General features: G+C 40.5%; 1 protein-coding gene across 3 annotated transcripts in view; it reads right to left on the minus strand.

Annotated features, from left to right (window-relative positions):
• LOC124595578 (WD repeat and HMG-box DNA-binding protein 1) overlaps nucleotides 1-21,608 on the minus strand; it is a 200,119-nt gene that overhangs the window by 85,431 nt on the left and 93,080 nt on the right. For all 3 annotated transcript variants that reach the window (XM_047134369.1, XM_047134368.1, XM_047134367.1), the window contains one exon: nucleotides 5,551-5,798. In XM_047134369.1, the coding sequence (XP_046990325.1) occupies nucleotides 5,551-5,798 (248 nt within the window). The remainder of the gene's footprint in view (nucleotides 1-5,550; nucleotides 5,799-21,608) is intronic.

The following is a 21,608-nucleotide window of genomic DNA, read 5'->3' on the forward strand; positions in this document are numbered from 1 at the left end:
AGAAAACCTTGGGCAACAGAAGAGATATTGAATTTAACTGATGAAAGGAGAAAATATAAAATTGCAGTAAATGAAGCAGGCACAAAGGAATACAAATGTCTCAAAAATGAGATAGACAGAAAGTGCAAAATCGCTAAGCAGGGATGACTAGAGGACAAATGTAAGGGTGTAGAGGCATATATCACTTGGGGTAGGACAGATACAGCCTACAGGAAAATTAAAGACACCTTAGGTGAGAAGAGATCCACCTGTATGAATATCAAGAGCTCAGATGGAAAACCCGTTCTAAGCAAAAAAGGGAAAGCAGAAAATTGGACACAAAGTATGTAGAGGGTCCATACTAGGGCGATGTATTTGAGGGTAATATATGGAAATGGAAGAGGATGTAGATGAAGATGAAATGGGAGATCTGATACTGCGTGAAGAATTTGACTGAGCACTGTAAGATCTAAGTCGAAACAAGGCCCCGGGAATAGACAACATTCCATTAGCGCTACTGATAGCCTTGGGAGAGTCAGCCCTGACAAAACTCTTCCCTCTGGTGAGCAAGATGTGTGAGACAGGTGAAGTACCCTCAGACTTCAAGAAGAATTCCAATCCCAAAGAAAGAAGATGTTGACAGATGTGAAAATTACTGAACTAATAAGTCAAGGCTGCAAAATACTATGTAAATTCTTTACAGACGAATGGTAGAAGCAGACCTCACGGAAGATCAGTTTGGATTCCGTGGAAATGTTGGAACACGGGAGGCAACACTGACCCTACGAATTATGATAGATTAAGGAAAGGCATTTGTAGACGTAAAGAAAGCTTTTGACAATGCTGACTGGAATACTCTCTTTCAAATTCTGAAGGTGACAGGGGTCAAATAAAGAGAGCCAAAGGCTATTTACAATTTATACTGAAACCAGATGGCAGTTATAAGAGTCGAGGGTCATGAAAGGGAAGCAGTGGTTGGGAAGGGGGTGAGACATCCTATCCCCGACGATATTCGATCTGTATATTGAGCAAGAAGGGAAGGAAACAAAAGAAAAATTTGGAGTAGGAATTAAAATCCACGGAGAAGAAATAAAAACTTTGGGGTTTGCCAATGACATTGTAATTCTATCAGAGACAGCTAAGGACCTGGAAGAGCAGTTGAACAGAATGGACAGTGTCTTAGAAAGAGGATATATGATGAACATCACCAAAAACAAAACGAGGATAATGGAATGCAGTCACATTAAATCAGGTAATGCTGAGGAAATTAGATTAGGAAATGAGACATTTAAAGTAGTAGATAAGTTTTGCTATTTGGGGAGCAAAATAACTGATGATGGTTGAAGTAGAGAGGATATAAAACGTAGACTGGCAATGGCAAGGAAAGCGTTTCTAAAGAAGAGAAATTTGTTAACATTGAGTATACAGGGTGTCTACGTGGACAAGAAAAAAAAATTCCCGGATTTTTCCCGGATTTCCTGGTTAAAAACACTACTTCTCCTGGATGAAATTACGTATAAAGCGGGTGAAAATACATCTGGGTTAAGTAACAGTATACTTTCCCTCGGAGCTGTAAAACGGCGGAGGACATCCCAGCACCTTAGGAAACGAAATCCAGGAAAAACAATGCGTTTGGAAAGTTGTTTGATGCGAGGCAATATGCACAGAGTTTGTTTTCGTATTGCTAAAGTATATACACAAATTCCACAAATTACAGCACGGTAGTTTCCGAAACTCTAAAATAGAGATTGCGTTGAGCGATGCCCTTTTGTCAGCCAGTCATAGCTCATGTCACGTGATCTCGCTAGCGAATGACGGCAGTTATTCGGAGCACGAGACCTACGAGAAAGATAGGCAGCGGCGCTTATGTTATGAAGGTAGGCCGAGCTCACTCAACTCAGCAAAGTACCGAGCGCAGTGGTTAGCACACTGGACTCGCATTCAGGAGGACGACGGTTCAATCCCGCGTCCGGCCATCCTGATTTAGGTTTTCCGTGATTTCCCTGGATCACTTCAGGCAAATGCCGGGATGGTTCCTTCGAAAGGGCACGGCCGATTTCCTTCCCCATCCTTCCCTAATCCGAGCTTGTGCTCCGTCTCTAATGACCTCGTTGTCGACGGGACGTTAAACGCTAATCTCCTCCTCCTCCTCCACTCAGCAAAGTGTGTTTCTACAGCGGTTAACTCGTAAGTATAAGTGTATGTACGAACGAGAATTGCATCGTCTATTGGCATCCGCTGTTATTAGTCCTACAATGATAGGTAGTCCGTGGGCCTACTAACAGGCTCTAATTTGGCAATTAAAATCGTGCCAAAATGATTATCAGTTGCGTATAAAAGTAAAGTGTTCTGGCATGAAGAGACTTGTGACATTGCTCATTAACACATTATGTACATTTTTTTGAAGGTCAATTACACTTTTTGCCATCAATTGCATAATGTTTTATCTATGAAAGAACAACATTAAATATGAAAACTAACTTGAAGGTCGGTCTTTTTTTAGCGTGTGTTACACGTTAAGTCATATCAAATACAAATGCGCCGGTAAAATTTTAAATAGTGGCATAAATGACTTATCTTCTCGGCCCGACATTTTTCAAATGGCTGATCCTCAAAGTGTTACATTTTGAATGAGAGTTATAACGCCCTGTGATTTAAGAAATTCACTGCACATTCTCACACGTAATATAAATCATCTTGCGTGGAAATTTACTGTGAAAGTAACGCATCTCCAGCCACTATTCGTAATATTTTCTGGTCATCTGTTAGAAATGTAAAGAATTGTGACGTCACGCACATCGAATGCACGTTAGTTGTTACGGACGTATTGCATAATTTTCGACCTAAAGCCTTTGACACTTTTCGGTGTCGGCGGCAAACTGGTCTGTGCGTTGTGTAAATTACCCATTTTCTATGCAACTAAACTTTTATTTTGGTGTTATTCTCTGATTTATGTTTCATTGCTGCAGTATTATTCAGCAGTAGTGGACTAAAGTTCTTTGTCAGCGTATCAGATCTTACACGTCAAACCTACAAAACTCTAACTAAAATCTAAAACAATGAAAAATCCCGGAATTCTAAAAAATTCCCGGGTTTTTCCCAGATTTGTCCCGGATTAAAAAATTCCCGGGTTTTTCCCGGATCTCCCGGATGTCCCGGGGCGTATACACCCTGGTATAGATTTAAGTGTCAGGAAGTCTTTTCCGAAAATATCTGTATGGAGTGTAGCCATGTAAGGAAGTGAAACATGGATGATGGAATAGTTTAGACGAGAAGAGAATAGAAGCTTTCGAAATGTTGTGTTACAGAAGAATGCTGATGATTAGATGGGTAGATCACGTAACTAATGAGGAGGTACTGAATAGCATTGGGGAGAAGAGGAATTTGTGGCACAACTTGACAAGAAGAAGGGATCAGTTGGTAGGACACATTCTGAGGCATCAAGGGATTATCAATTTAGTATTGGACGGAAGTGCGGAGGGTAAAAATCGTAGGGGAGACCAAGGATGAATACACTAAGCAGATTCAGAAGGATGTAGGTTTCAGTAGTTACTCAGAGATGAAGCAGCTTGCACAGAATAGAATAGCATGGAGAGCTGCATCAAACCAGTCTCTGGACTGGAGACCACATCAACAACATGCAAATTGTAAACTGAAAATGTTACAAAACAATTCTTATCTTCTTAAAAACTTGATGAAGCTCAGTCAAATTTGAGAAATATCCACGAAAGTCTTACTGAGGCAAATAGCTCTTATTTATTTCCATGGAAAGTACAATGGATACAGAAAGAACAATAACATAGTTAAATAGCAAAAGATTTCAGCAACATACTGTTATTCTTTTGCACGCTGACCACCATTTGTTATGCACTTCTGTCATTCAGGAACAAGAGCCTGCATGTTTGTGTCATTCAAGAACAATAGCCTGCATGTCGAGCTCTGCACCAGCTCAGGCAGCCAGTTTCTTTCAGCTTTGAAGGCAGCATCTGAGTCTGGAAGATGTTAGCCATGTAGTCCTTCTTTCACAAGCCCAAAGAGATGGAAGCCTGGAGGTGCTAAATCAGAATAGTAGAGTGAACATGGCAAGACAGTCCATCAAAATTAGTCAATGAGTTCCATGGTCACGAAACTGTTGAGGAGCCTGGCATTATCATGTTGAGAGAACAAATTTGCTGTCTTCTCTAACCCAACTCTGGAATTTTAGACTTTCAGCCCACTCACTGTCATCCTGTAGCACTCTGAATTGACAATTGCTTTAGGTTCATCAGCCACACACTGCCTAGCCCAGAAGATAATGCATATCAATTTTCTTGCTGTGTCTTGAACTACTACCCCATTGGAGAATTTGTATTCACCATTCCCTGGGCTATCACTTGAATTCTGGTTCGTAATCTCATCTCCAGTTGATGATGGTGTTTAGAAAATAGTCATCTTCAGCTTTGTATTCATAAAGTAAGTTTTGAAAAATTTTCACTTTATGAATTTTTTGATAACTATCCACAATACCCATCTAGTAGACACTTTGTGATAGCCAAATCTGCAAAACATTTTGTCCAAGACAATACAGCAGATGAGCTTTTTCTAACCCATGTAGTGTAGACAGAGTACGCCAAATCACAGGGAAATAAATGCGTGTTCCTATCAGTCCACAATAGACTGACCTCTAACCAATCTGGGACACAGCAACGCCAGTGTAGAAATACAACAGAAAATCTGTAACCGGTCGAGACTGGAAAACAAACTGAGTCAACTTGGCTGTGCAATGGCACAATATGAATAACTACACAGTGCAGCAAGTAGTGAGCCAGTCCGCAAGCCAAAACCACAGGCTCAGCGGTAAACATCTGCCACTGAGTGGCACCATATAACGCACATATATCAGCAGTGGCTCTCCATATGATGGCAGCCTGCAGCCTTAGCTTGCAGTCTTAGTACATCTGACATGTCCACGTCCATGCTAGTTGGGGAATCCGAATCACTTTTGGATACAAAGGAGTTGATCAAGACACTGTTCCTTACGACGAATAGCAGTTAAGCAGGGTCAACTACGAGGTGGCATGCAGGGCATATCCTTTTCACCAACACTGAAACATATTACCAACTATCTCTTATTACTCAAATCTACAGTACTGTCTCTATAAACCTTTAGCAAGCATTGATGGATTCTGATTGGTTCAATCTGTTTGGCAGTGAGTAATACAATGACACATCTGTTTTATTTGCATCTCAATGTTATACACCATTTGTAAATGCTCCTCTGCTGCAGTTATCTGCTGAATGACAAGAAAATTTACAGGCCATTTAGTGGAAAGATTCAAAGTTTAGTATTATATCAACACATGCAGCTCTGATGCTTTTTAAAAAGATCCTTTATACAAATCTCTGATGGAGGATTAAATATAGTCCAAGTGCAAATCATTATGGGAAATAAATAAGAGCATCTTCCACTTTAGGGATGTTTACTATTGCAGACTGGAATAAGATAAAACACAAAATTGCATGCACTACACAGTGTGCAGGTATCTGGAGAATATTAGCACAGACTGCAAAACGAATGAGACACCTCCTTACCAGCTCCTCCGTGACAGACAACCATCAGCTGCTTCTGCCTTCCGGCGAGGCACACCACAGGACCTGGCAGTGACACCACCTCCCTCTGTGTGCCAGCTGATGTGAACAGCCTCAGGTTGCGAATGTCAGTAGCAGCTGCCAGCCAGCCTTGTCCTGCAGCAACAGCCAGCACTTCCTCCCCAGCAGGCATCTCAACTGTCCACTCTCGAGATCCATCCCACGAAGACAGCAACACGCACACCACCTTGCTAAACAGAGAGATTAATGGTCTGCTTTACAGATGTGATAAAGTAATTTAAAGACTTGCAGGTGTGCCACACTAAAGGACATTAAAAGTAAGGTTACCAGACAATGAAGGATTTCAGTAAACTCCTACTTTCTGAATTGTCAACTGTGCACTGATGGAGGTCCAGGAAGAGAGGTAGGTTTTCAATTGAATACACAAGATACAGGATAGTGACAATGTTTGTCAGGGTGATAAAACACAGGAGGTGAGAAATGCATGTATTACTTGAAACAAATCTGGAGGAGACTGATGAACAAGCAGAAAACTGATGTCAATTTTCCACTAAGTTAAAGTTTCAAAAATTTTATGATCCTGGGGGCAATTGAGCTTTGGTTCCAAAAAGGACAAGGCACATAATTAGATGCAGTCATAAAAACACAACAAGTGTAATTTTCAGTATTGGGGGTGGAGGTGGGGGCGGATGGGGGGGCAGGGAGGGGTTGGGGGGGGGGGGGGATGGTGATGTGCTGCTGGGGAGCGTGCAGGGATGAGGTGCCTTATCTTCCCAGTCACCACCACCTCCCAACGTCTCACCGCTTGGTCACAGAGAAGCATTCCCCTCGTAACTCAGTACCACCCAGGACTGGGCCAACTGAATTACATTTTCAGCCAGGGTTTCGATTACCTCTCGTCGTGCCCTGAGATGAGAAATGTCCTGCCCACTATCCTTCCCACCCCTCCCATGGTGATATTCTGCTGTCCACCGAACCTACACAATATACTTGGCCATCCCTACACAACCCCTGCCCCCACCTCCTTACGCTCATATCCCTGTAATAGAGCTAGAGGCAAGACCTGTACCATACATCCTCCCACCACCAGCTACTCCAGTCTGATCACAAACATCACTTATTCCATCAAAGGCAAGTCTACCTGTGAAACCAGTAATGTGATCTACAAGCTAAGCTGCAACCACTGTGCTGCATTCTATGTAGGCATGACAACCAACAAACTGTGGCCAAGAAACAACTGGACCACCCTGTTGCTAAGCACTCAACATAAAATTCTTCAATTCAATGACTGCTTCACAGCCTGTGCCATATGGATCCTTCCCACCAACACCAGCTTTTCTGAATTGCACAGGTGGGATCTCTCCCTGCAATATGTACTGTGTTCCCATAACCTTCTTCGCCTCAACCTTCGTTAGTCATTGTCCTCACCCATCTAGCCCCTTCCCTGTTCCCATTCCAGCACAACACACCCAGTCTTCTTACTTTTCGCCTTTCCTGTTACCCCCTCCCTCTCCCCCGCCCTCTATCTAACCTCCCGATTGCACCTAGATCCCTTAAAGTCTCTCCACCTCATCCCTGCATGCTCCCCAGCAAAACTTCACCACCCCCACCCATACACTGCTATCCCTACCCCTCCTCACCCCAGCCTCCTCCTTACCCCCAACCAGTTGCCTCTCCCATCATGCATTACTGCTGCTGCTCGTGGTCTGGCTTCAGCTGCCAGACTGTGATCATGTGCGCGTGAGCTGCGTTTGTGGGTAGTGCCATTTTTGACAAAGACCTTGTTGGCTGGAAGCTTATTTTGCGACAGTCTTTTTGTTGTGCCTATCTGCAACTCAGCATCTCTGCTACATGGTGAGTAGCAACTATCTTTTTCACTAATGTGTGTGTGTGTGTGTGTGTGTGTGTGTGTGTGTGTGTGTGTGTGTGTGAATAACATGAGCTCACAAGTTTTTAATTCTCTTTGTTTTATATCCGGCATCCCAAATTTTATGAAATATATGTCCAATCTATTATACCGGCACTAAGTGAACACTACAAAATGGTACAGCATACTATATAACTGCTAGGTTCTATCGCACCACATGAGGGAGTGCCATTGTTGAGGTACTGAACTTTGGGATGAACAGGTTTCAATTCCACACCTGCCCATCCAGATTTTGCATTCCTTGAACAACTTCATCTGAAAGATACAGCTGTTCCTTTGTGAAAGCCTGACAAAGCCACAACCTACTCAAGTTCTGTTACAGGCTTATCTTATCCAAGTCAGGGCCTCCTGTGAAAGCAGATGTGTCTGTTCAGCCATATGTTTCTGTGTGGCATTTTATGTAGGCCTGATCACCAACCACTTGCCCACCCAAATGAACGACAACTGCTAAACTGTGGCCAAGAGGAGAGTTGGGCACCAAGTGGCAGAATACATAAGCCATACCATCTGGATCCTTACCACCAATATCAACTACTTTTAATTAAGTAGATGGGAGTGGTTCTTGCAACACATCCCTTCGCCCCGTAACCTTCCTGGAATCAATCTACGCTACTTCCAGTCCCACATCCACTTCCACCACTGCCCCAAGACCCTAAATTCACTCACTGTACACCTGAAACCCTCTTAGCTGCTGTCTCCCTCTTCCTCTCTTCTATCTCTGTCTCCCGATGCACTCGTTCACATCGTAATACCTGAGCACAACTCCTCCAGCTTGTGGCCACAACGATCTCACCGCGGCTGCTTCTGATATTGCACACCTGCTGCCATTCCCTTCCAGCTGTCAGCCAGCATTCCACAAACCCTCCCTTTCACTCCCCATCTCCTTCCTCCCTTTGAGTACTCCAGACCATAAAACTGTTAAGTTGTCAGTCTTGTTTATGTATCTATCAACAACGCAGCATTGAGACATTTTACCTTTACTCTTCAAATTATTATATTTTACCAAAGATGTTCCATTACCATATCTACACTACTGGCCATTAAAATTGTTACACCATGAAGATGACGTGCTACAGACGCGAAATTTAACTGACAGGAAGAAGATCCTGTGACATGCAAATGATCAGCTTTTCAGAGCATTCACACAAGGTTGGCACCGGTGGCGACACCTACAACGTGCTGACATGAGGAAAGTTTCCAACCGATTTCTCATACACAAACAGCAGTTGACTAGCATTGCCTGGTGAAACATTGTTGTGATGCCTCGTGTAAGGAGGATAAATGCGTACCATCATGTTTCCGACTTTGATAAAGGTCGGATTGTAGCCTATCGCAATTGCGGTTTATCGTAACATGACATTGCTGTTCGCATTGGTCGAGATCCAATGACTGTTAGCAGAATATGGAATCGGTGGGTTCAGGAGGGTAATACGGAACGCTGTGCTCGATCCCAACGGCCACGTATCACTAACAGTCGAGATGACAGGCATCTTATCTGCATGGCTGTAACGGATCGTGCAGCCACGCCTCGATCCCTGAGTCAACAGATGGGGATGTTTGCAAGACAACAGCCATCTGCATGAACAGTTCGACGACGTTTGCAGCAGCAAGGACTATCAGCTCATAGACCATGGCTGCGGTTACCCTTGACGCTGCATCACAGACAGGAGCGCCTGCGATGGTGTACTCAACGACCAACCTGGGTGCATGAATGGCAAAACGTCACTTTTTCGGATGAATCCAGGTTCTGTTTACAGCATCATGATGGTTGCATCAGTGTTTGGCGACATCGCGGTGAACGCACATCGGAAGCGTGTATTCGTCATCGCCATACTGGCGTATCACCCGGCGTGATGGTATGGGGTGCCACTGGTTACACGTCTCGGTCACCTCTTGTTTGCATTGTAAGAGGTCCAAGCAGATGTAATTTCGATGTATTGCTCACGCGCTGCCTGTGATATGTAAGGTATAAGAGAATCTCAGACCAGAGAGCAGTGTTGACTGCAGTAAGAACTGTGTAGCTGTAGGAATAAGTTGTTGCTAGCGAGCAGTCTGGTCTGGTGTATCGTGTTGGCTGGGACGGTCGTGGTGCAGCAATGCCGGTGCCTGAGCATTATTGTATAAGGTAAAAAGCAGCCTCGCGCATATGTAGTATTGTTATCTCAAGTCCCATGTAAATGTTTTAAAAATCTCCTAATAATAATCTTTCTCATAAAAAGTAACTTTTAACAACCATTCATTTCAATTTAAAGAATTTACTAATTTCTCCAATCCATGATCATCCCGATAATTGCAAAAGAAAAATCAAGTTGTTTCCTTTCATAAATGACAAATCTATCGGACAGCATTGCACAGGGCTGTACCAGAAAAATTTATTGTAAGAGCAGATATATATGTGTTATCCGGCGACTTCATTGAGGTAAGAATTTTTCTTTTTTATTCAGAATGATCTTTCAGGGCCATGACGCAGCACTGCTGACGTCCAAAATTTACCAGGTTAAATTCACAGTCAATTATCGAAAAGTTATAAGTGAGCAACAATTTAATTGAGAGGTTAGTCACATTGTATTATTGCAAGATTACAGAATTTATCTGAGGGAGGTTACGCTGAATGTGAATGAAATAAATAATTATATTGTTTATTACTGTTGGAAGGTTACTGAATTTATTTTTTGGGAGGATACACTAAATGAGAATATTATTCATATTTATTTTATTTTGTGGGGAGGTTACACTTGGCGACAGCCAGCCAGGATCGTATTTTTGTGAATTTCTGAGAGGTAGTCAGTTGTATATCTGCTCTTATTTACTTAAATGAAGTTTGCATCTGGCACAACGCATTTACTAATTTGTCACTCTTTCTTTCACAGATCATCAGCAATTTATTGCTCTTTGTTGTAATTGTGTTTGTTCCATTTTTGCTTCGTCTTTGTTTCATTTTTGTGCTTAATTTTAATTTGTGAAAAATGCCGCGAAAAACTGTTAACAGTACATCGCGATGTGCAATGAGTGAAATAGCCGACTCGAATAATTTGACCGATAATGCTTGTGACACTCAGTGTAATAGTGATAATCCTCTAATTACAGATAATCAGTGCCTGCCGATCACTGGTATTGATTTTGATCCTAATGATGAGCAAACAAATGCAATTATGTCCAGAGTAAATGTAACAACTGATGACGCGGCACGTTCCGTTACAATGAGCGCTGCCCAGCTTGACACACCCGATTTGCAAAATTTACGTAACGAACAGATAATTGTTTCTAACGAAGGTGAACAATGTACTCAAAATATGTCAGATTTATTTGATTCCGGTGTAGTGACTAACAGTGCACATCCAATTGGCGAACCTTTTCAAGAATCAGAGAATGACAAAATGGTTACACAAAACGTGACAAATGCAGATACACCAACACACAGCATAGAAAATAGAGTCGCTACTTTTGGCATGGATCAAGTTATAGCAGTATTGCTACAACTTAATGAAAATCTCAAACAGTCTAAGAAAGAACAAGACGACAATTTCAAATGACTTAATGAATCGAACAAACAACTTAATGAAAAACAAGACAACCTTAATGAAAATTTCAAACAACTTAATGAACAGAATAAACAACTTAGTGAACAGATTACAGCTGTTGCCGCGCAATGTCATGATACTAAAGAACAATTACGTGAGGAAATTAAGGCTTGTGCTAGGAACAGTAGTGAAGAAATTAGATCTGTGGCACAAGAATTAAGTAATACACGTGCAGCCACAACTAAATTACTTAGAGATGAAATTAATGCAGTCACTTAACAATGTTCTGAAAACGCAACACAGTTACGCGACGAGTTTAAATTAATGTCATCAGAACTTTCACGCACATTAGATGCGAAAGTAGACACGAAATTTGAACAACAAAACAGCCAAATTGACGAACGTTTTAATCACCATCTACAAAACAGTGAAACGCGTTACCGTAAATTTGTACAGGAACAGAACAAAGTAAAGAAACAAGTCATGGAAACAACTACTGCACAGAGACAGGAAGATAAGCGTAAATTGTTTACGAAAGCAAAAACATACGTAAACAACAACATTGCTACAGTATCAGACGAAATTAATACTATCAAATAGTTGAACACTGAATTGTATGATGAAATCTCCACTCTTAAAACAAAAGCAGACACTCACATAGTAGACTTTCAGACAATGACCAACAGACTTGAAAAGTTGGAACTAATACAGGATCCCGATGCCATCAAAGCAGACGTTAAGAAATTGAACAAAACCACACGTAAAATACAAAAACCAAATTAATGCTTGTGATACTAAAAACGATGATCAGGTTAAAGCATTGACTGAAAAATTTGATGAATTGGCCAGTCATATAGAGGTTATCGAAAATAACAACAACACCAAATCAGACGATACGTCACCAGTTTCGTTTAATCAAACACCCGAATTCCAAAATTTACAGCAGACGATCAGTGAGATAGGTTCATCCAATAATACATTACGTAGAAAATTGTCATCTTTACAGCAAGAAGTGACGGAGATGAAAAATATTTCAGCCTTTAACACATCACAGCATACGCCACTCTCTGAACATTTGTCAGACTCACACAGCCAGTATAATTTAGGTAATTTACAGAGAGTACACGAGTTAGATTCCGAACAGTCACAGATAAATAGATTCTCAAGCAATCCTAAACCTGTTCAGACATTCAGAGACGATAATTTTGATTACAAGCACTTTCTATCCGTTAGAAAATTTAAGGCATTTAAAAATGACAGAACGAAGATTCACGTAGCGTGCACAGGGCCCCGAGCCGTAGTAGTGCTATTTCATCTTCAGTTTTCTGCACTGCTGCCTTCTCTTCTACTGTCCTTTATATCTATCAAAACAACTCTTTCAACTATCGATCTACCTATGATTAGGAATTAGTAAAGTAACCTGATTTGACAAGTTTTTTCTGAAAGTGACAACTTTCATTACACACTCCCGAAATGGCAAGCACTACCAGCATAATTTTAATAACAAACAAAATTTTAATCATCAGTATGTACAAAATTTTCAGCTATCGCAGATGCATTTTGGCAACAATAGAGGGTTTTCCCCACAACAGCAACAAAACCAGCCGGTTAGCATACCTAACCAACAATGTAGTCAGTAAGGTCAACCAAGCTTTAATGTTTCGCCACCTACACGTATAGCGTCGGCTCCACCAAATAGTAACACACAGCAACAAGGAAATCACTACGTACAGAAAACGCATCATTTCAATTCCTATCGCAATGCGCCGTATAGCAATGACTATCATGACAGACGTAAAAATAATGAGCACAATTGTCAGTGTACATTTAATAACAGCAGGTCTTACCAGCAGCAAAACCATCTGCAACAGATTATCATGAATGAACCAGACAGTCGGTATCATCCCGAACGTAATACGTCAGGAAGAAATAATAGAACAGTTCAAATAGTTGAAATGCCACAGCATCCTCCCGCAAATAACAGCACGTCAGAAAGAATTTGACTAGATACAGTACAGACTAAATCTTTCAACAACGTAAGCAATACTTTTGACACACAGACTCTTGTTAACGGAAATGTTATTAGTTTTGATGACATCCGATACACACTTTTGCATGAAAGACAGAATCACAACGTATGTAGACGACATTCTTATTGCAGAAGCTAACTGGTCTGAACACAATCAGATTCTTGAACAACTGTTACAAACTTTTCGTGCACAAGGACTTACAGTTAATCTTAGCAAATCGCACTTTGGTAAAACTTCGACAAAATTTCTTGGACATGTAATTTCAGCAGAAGGCATTGCGCCTGACCCGGAAAAACTTCAAGCTTTACGTGACATTACTGTTCCTACGACGAAGAAACAACTGCGCAGCTTTTTGGGTTTAATTAACTTTTTCCGTAAATTTATTCATTACTCTGCTTTAGACACCCCTAGATTATGCCAAATGATGAGTAAAAATGCTATTTGGTCCTGGGATAGCCAAGCACAGTTTGAATTTGTCAATCTGAAACAAGCTTTGTTGAATGCACCACTTTTATCACACCCAGATCTAACTAGAAATTTTTCCATTGCCACCGACAGTTCTAACACCGCTTTAGGCGTACACATTTTTCAGGAAATTGAAGAAGACGGTACTACAGTAATTAAAAACATCGCCTTTGCGAGTCGCATTCTGTCACCTGCTGAACGCAATTATTCTGTCACAGAACTTGAAACATTATGTGTTGTATGGGCATTTACGAGATTTAGGCATTTTCTTTATGGAAGATATACGACCGTTTACACAGATCATAGAGCTATCCAGTTTTTACTTTCAGCAAAATTTTCGCATGACAGATTAAGCAGATGGAAACTTTATTTACAGGAATTTAATTTTACAACTGTTCACATTCCCAGTACACAAAATATTGTAGCAGATGCACTATCCCGGTCTCTCAGTAACAATCAGCAAGACATCGCAACCAACTTCTGCCAAGCAAATTTTAGCGTCATGTATATTCAACAAGTTGCATTCGAAAATTTTATTTCGTCGTCATTACAAGACATAGCACAGGAGCAGAGCAAAGACAACATATGGAAAGAAATTAAACACCTTTGGCAAGATAGGAATAATGTTACCATCAGAAACCATTACACTGTACGCAATAACATTCTGTTTCGCCGCTCTCACCCTGACAGCAACAACTGGTTACTATGTATTCCTGACGAGCTTGTTAACAAATTAATTTGGTATACTCATTTAAGTTACGCACATTACGGAGCAAGAAAATGTTTTCTTATAATGAGACAGAACTGTTATTTTGCCAACATGGAGAAACGTATTCGACGAGTTTTAGCGTCATGTAAAATCTGCCAGAAAGCTAAATCAGACACGACTTCACATATTCCTCCGTTACATCCCATTGTACCTTTTAAATTGAGACACATGGCCGCTGTAGACATTTTTGGTCCGATTCCCAGAACTAATAGAGGTTTTTGCTACATCTTTGTCGCTGTTGAACTCACTTCGAAATTTGTTACCTTCACTTCGTTACGCAAAGCTACTGCTAAATCTGTTTCGAATGCATTTGTAAAACATTTTTTATTTCATGTAGGACATGTATTGAAAGTAATTTCCGACAATGGACCACAATTTCGATCTGATATATGGACACGTATGTTACGAACAAGAAACATTTCTCCGATCTATATATCCAAGTATCACGCTTCTTCAAATCCTTGTGAACGTCTAATGAAAGTAATTGGTAAACTATGTAGAATATACTGCCATAAAAAACATATTGATTGGGATACACACATACTCTCATTCCAGGATGTAATTAACTCCATACCAAATGAATCTACTATGCTATCTCCGACTATTATATTGAAAAATGTTGAACCACCTAACAAAATTAAAGAATTAGTATCCTTTCCTACATCTCGTCGACTAAGCCACCATGAAATAATTGACATAGCGCTCAACAACATCAAACATGCCGCAGAGCGCCAGAGAAGACAGCAAAAACAGGTTTGTGCACGCCGGGACTTTCACATAGGACAGAAGATATTAGTACGTACGCACTATTTATCCAACAGAGGAAAGAATGGATGCAGTAAATTTGAGCTTCTATCCGCAGGTCCATACAGAATTCGCAGCATTCCTCACCCCAATGCAGTACACGTCGAAACTTTGAGAACCAGAAAAAGCAAAGGCAATCACCATGTCTCCAATATTAAACCCTTTATTGAATGAATATACTTTATGATTTATCATACTGTAACGTCATTTCCTGAATTTTATATGACCACTTATGCAATTATATTTATATGAACACTTACGGATGATTATCATATTTTTTTCTTGGCAAGTGCCCGGCAAGGTAAGGTTAGCAGGTCGCTTTTCTTGTCGTTATACATCAGACCGTGCACATTTTCCATTTCTCGTGTATGTATGATTGTTTTCCTGTTTTGTCTGTATGCGCTATGAAATGTTTAGGATGTAACAAACACCAGTTGACTTTAACATTTTTCCTTATGATACATCAATATCTTGACTGTTCTACACTTTTGGCTACTGCATTATGAGACTGTGTATAAATTTTTGAACCTGAACACTGTCTATGTTTTTGACATAATACGTTTTCTGTCATGCTATGCTGTATGCTTAGTTGTATCACTAGAAACAAGTTTTTATCTAATGGGTATATGATTTAAATGCAAGATATTAATCCTTATTCATCATTTTCAGAAGGCAATAACATGTACAAGAAATAAATTAAACAAACCACAGTGGTTTACTCTGAAATGGAAATTTTACCATCGGAATGAATGAAAGAAAATGCTATATCTTATCGTGAAGAGTAAATGGATCAGAATTAACAAGCATTCACCAGAATATACTATACACATCGTATGATAGCAGTCTTGACTAATTATTTTTCTTTCCGAATACGAGGCAATTGATGCAGGCTGTCAGACAGAACTATACATCTTAGTTTTAGTGATGAAATATGCTACAAATAAGAAACTCTATACCATGGATAGTTGTATGAAGTAAATGGTAATATGAATAATGAAGTGTCCTTTTATGCAGATGATAATAAATTATGATGAATAATTATATGAAGAATATGCTAATATGAATAATGAGGTTTTTCTTTGCAGGTGAATATAGTGATGAAGTTATGGTAGTATGAATAATGAAGCTTTTCTTTGCAGATGATGATAATGATGACGTTTATACACTCCTGGAAATGGAAAAAAGAACACATTGACACCGGTGTGTCAGACCCACCAGACTTGCTCCGGACACTGCGAGAGGGCTGTACAAGCAATGATCACACGCACGGCACAGCGGACACACCAGGAACCGCGGTGTTGGCCGTCGAATGGCGCTAGCTGCGCAGCATTTGTGCCCGGCAAGGTAAGGTTAGCAGGTCGCTTTTCTTGTCGTTATACATCAGACCGTGCACATTTTCCATTTCTCGTGTATGTATGATTGTTTTCCTGTTTTGTCTGTATGCGCTATGAAATGTTTAGGATGTAACAAACACCAGTTGACTTTAACATTTTTCCTTATGATACGTCAATATCTTGACTGTTCTACACTTTTGGCTACTGCATTATGAGACTGTGTATAAATTTTTGAACCTGAACACTGTCTATGTTTTTGACATAATACGTTTTCTGTCATGCTATGCTGTATGCTTAGTTGTATCACTAGAAACAAGTTTTTATCTAATGGGTATATGATTTAAATGCACGATATTAATCCTTATTCATCATTTTCAGAAGGCAATAACATGTACAAGAAATAAATTAAACAAACCACAGTGGTTTACTCTGAAATGGAAATTTTACCATCGGAATGAATGAAAGAAAATGCAATATCTTGTCGTGAAGAGTAAATGGATCAGAATTAACAAGCATTCACCAGAATATACTATACACATCGTATGATAGCAGTCTTGACTAATTATTTTTCTTTCCGAATACGAGGCAATTGATGCAGGCTGTCAGACAGAACTATACATCTTAGTTTTAGTGATGAAATATGCTACAAATAAGAAACTCTATACCATGGATAGTTGTATGAAGTAAATGGTAATATGAATAATGAAGTGTCCTTTTATGCAGATGATAATAAATTATGATGAATAATTATATGAAGAATATGCTAATATGAATAATGAGGTTTTTCTTTGCAGGTGAATATAGTGATGAAGTTATGGTAGTATGAATAATGAAGCTTTTCTTTGCAGATGATGATAATGATGACGTTTATACACTCCTGGAAATGGAAAAAAGAACACATTGACACCGGTGTGTCAGACCCACCAGACTTGCTCCGGACACTGCGAGAGGGCTGTACAAGCAATGATCACACGCACGGCACAGCGGACACACCAGGAACCGCGGTGTTGGCCGTCGAATGGCGCTAGCTGCGCAGCATTTGTGCACCGCCGCCGTCAGTGTCAGCCAGTTTGCCGTGGCATACGGAGGTCCATCGCAGTCTTTAACACTGGTAGCATGCCGCGACAGCATGGACGTGAACCGTATGTGCAGTTGACGGACTTTGAGCGAGGGCGTACAGTGGGCATGCGGGAGGCCGGGTGGACGTACCGCCGAATTGCTCAACACGTGGGGCGTGAGGTCTCCACAGTACATCGATGTTGTCGCCAGTGGTCGGCGGAAGGTGCACGTGTCCGTCGACCTGGGACCGGACCGCAGCGACGCACGGATGCACGCCAAGACCGTAGGATCCTACGCAGTGCCGTAGGGGACCGCACCGCCACTTCCCAGCAAATTAGGGACACTGTTGCTCCTGGGGTATCGGTGAGGACCATTCGCAACCGTCTCCATGAAGCTGGGCTACGGTCCCGCACACCGTTAGGCCGTCTTCCGCTCACGCCCCAACATCGTGCAGCCCGCCTCCAGTGGTGTCGCGACAGGCGTGAATGGAGGGACGAATGGAGACGTGTCGTCTTCAGCGATGAGAGTCGCTTCTGCCTTGGTGCCAATGATGGTCGTATGCGCGTTTGGCGCCGTGCAGGTGAGCGCCACAATCAGGACTGCATACGACCGAGGCACACAGGGCCAACACCCGGCATCATGGTGTGGGGAGCGATCTCCTACACTGGCCGTACACCACTGGTGATCGTCGAGGGGACACTGAATAGTGCACGGTACATCCAAACCGTCATCGAACCCATCGTTCTACCATTCCTAGACCGGCAAGGGAACTTGCTGTTCCAACAGAACAATGCACGTCCGCATGTATCCCGTGCCACCCAACGTGCTCTAGAAGGTGTAAGTCAACTACCCTGGCCAGCAAGATCTCCGGATCTGTCCCCCATTGAGCATGTTTGGGACTGGATGAAGCGTCGTCTCACGCGGTCTGCACATCCAGCACGAACGCTGGTCCAACTGAGGCGCCAGGTGGAAATGGCATGGCAAGCCGTTCCACAGGACTACATCCAGCATCTCTACTATCGTCTCCATGGGAGAATAGCAGCCTGCATTGCTGCGAAAGGTGGATATACACTGTACTAGTGCCGACATTGTGCATGCTCTGTTGCCTGTGTCTATGTGCCTGTGGTTCTGTCAGTGTGATCATGTGATGTATCTGACCCCAGGAATGTGTCAATAAAGTTTCCCCTTCCTGGGACAATGAATTCACAGTGTTCTTATTTCAATTTCCAGGAGTGTATATTTACTATTAGTTAAGAGATGCTATGTAGTTATTTAAGTATTTGTTGCAGTTCCTTTTGACAGTGTGTCTTATGTCGCATAGTATAATGACTGAATGTTCTGGGAAAGACAGCTAGAGTACATACATATTGAGTACACGTTTCATTACCTATTAATTCGAAGTCCACTACTTTTCAGCATAATACGCATTTCTTCTTTCAGCTCAATAATCCATTTTGTATTTTTTCCAGGAGAAGCTATTCATGAAATTAATGTGCTATACACAGTTAGTCATTAAACCTGTTCTAGTACTTGCATTTTTTTTTATCCATTTGTGTGTATCATTCATGAATGTGATCACATATACTCTACTTGTTTCATAACCTTGCTACAGCTGACTCATGACGAATAATGTTATTAATCCTTATTTCCAGCAATAAGTCAAAAGCATATATTTTCATGTCCCAGCAATTATCGACCCCAACGCAATGCATTGCTAACACACACACGCACGCACAGACACAGACACACACACACACACACACACACACACACACACACACACACACAAAAATATTAAGAGTCCCAACTATTACCACTATTACCAGTATACAACCAAATAATGCTACCAGTTTAGGATATATTTCTAGTTCTAAATATAATGCAAATTTCTCAGATGTATTGAATCCATTATATCTATGTATTATTGAACCACAGACCTTGAGTAATAGTTACAGTGTGTTACATTTTAAATATGTCCTATGTCACTTGAATGATGAGTTCTGAGTAATACTGAATGATGTTTTGTAATAATGCATAAATGCTATACCAATAATTTCTGTAAACAATATTTTTGTTATACTCTATAAATGCTATGCCAATAATTAACTCTTGTTTTGAATGATGACTTCTGAATAACACTGAATAATGTTTTGTAAAACTATATGAATAGTTTGTAACTGGCCAATGAGTGCCAACAATTACCGTAATCAGATGAGTTATGAATAGTGTTTTGTAATATTCAATACTTGGTACATGTTTAGTAACTGGCCAATGAATGGCAATGATTACTATAATTAGATGAATTATGTATAAATGCTATGCCAATAATTAACTCATTTTGAATGATGACTTCTGAATAATGCATAAAACAATGCTTTGTAACTGGCCAATGAGTGCCAATAATTACTATATTGAGATGACTTATGAATAATGTTCTGTAATACTCCATACATACTACTTAAATGCTGTGTAAATAGCCAATGAATGCCAATAATTACTCAAATTGGTTGATAGACTAGTGTAATTCTCAATGATGACTAGCATATGACTTAATGTCCTTCACCTTCTGACCTAATTACCAGAAATTACTGCAATATCCGTTTGTCCTCTCCATCCTCATGATCATGGAGCACTATATTTGGTTTTTGCACTAATTCTCTGTTGATGTGAGAGTATGGATTCTACAAGAATGTGGTGTTGACATATCAAGCTGTCCACCACCTTGAACGATGGAGATGTTATTATGATCCTACTGTTTGGTGTACCTAATGTACTACCAAAATGATAACATACAATATTAATACAACATTTCAGTGTACAGCTACGCTGATAAATACTTCAGGGAAGAGAACTTCAGATTGTCTCACTTGGTGTTGTGCTTCTGTAGAAAGATATGGACTTTCGGTGCAACTATGTGCAACCTACTGTGCTACAACCATGATGTAATCCTTCCCATTCCTTTCCTAGTTCTTGTAAAATGCTAAAGATTTTTACAGTGCGTGTGCACTTCATTTCAGTTGTTAATATGATCAGTCGTTCTAAATATGCTAAAGAATTCTACAGTGCGTGTGCACTTTATGTCATTGGTTAATGTATTTTATACTCAGTGCATGTGCACTTTATGTAATTTGTTAATATATTTTGTATTCAGTGCGTGTGCACTTCATTTCACTCCATGACATGTTATGTAAAAATTGCTAAAGACTTATACAGTGCGTGTGCACTTTGGCATTTGTTAATATCTTTTGTACTCATAGCATATACATTTTGTCATTTCTTGATATATTCTATACTCAGTGTGTGTGCACTCTATTTCATTACTTAATATGTTCTGCACTTATCAATAATGTATTCACTCTGTGACTCTAGACTTAGTAACTAAATAGATTTTAGAAAAATTTGTTGCTCATGGCAAGTCCAATTGACTCACCATCACTGCCAAATTTTTGCCCCCCCAGTGGAGGGTTATGTAAGAGGTCCGAGCAGATGTAATTTCGATGTATTGCTCACGCGCTGCCTGCGATATGTAAGGTATAAGAGAATCTCAGACCAGAGAGCAGTGTTGACTGCAGTAGGAACTGTGTAGCTGTAGGAATAAGTTGTTGCTAGCGAGCAGTCTGGTCTGGTGTATCGTGTTGGCTGGGACAGTCGTGGTGCAGCAATGCCGGTGCCTGAGCATTATTGTATAAGGTAAAAAGCAGCCTCGCGCATATGTAGTATTGTTATCTCAAGTCCCATGTAAATGTTTTAAAAATCTCCTAATAATAATCTTTCTCATAAAAAGTAACTTTTAACAACCATTCATTTCAATTTAAAGAATTTACTAATTTCTCCAATCCATGATCATCCTGATAATTGCAAAAGAAAAATCAGTTGTTTCCTTTCATAAATGACAAATCTATCGGACAGCATTGCACAGGGCTGTACCAGAAAAATTTATTGTAAGAGCAGATATATATGCGTTATCTGGCGACTTCATTGAGGTAAGAATTTTTCTTTTTTATTCAGAATGATCTTTCAGGGCCATGACGCAGCACTGCTGACGTCCAAAATTTACCAGGTTAAATTCACAGTCAATTATCGAAAAGTTATAAGTGAGCAACAATTTAATTGAGAGGTTAGTCACATTGT

This window comes from Schistocerca americana, chromosome 2 (genome assembly GCF_021461395.2).
Source record: "Schistocerca americana isolate TAMUIC-IGC-003095 chromosome 2, iqSchAmer2.1, whole genome shotgun sequence".
Lineage (NCBI taxonomy): Eukaryota > Metazoa > Arthropoda > Insecta > Orthoptera > Acrididae > Schistocerca > Schistocerca americana.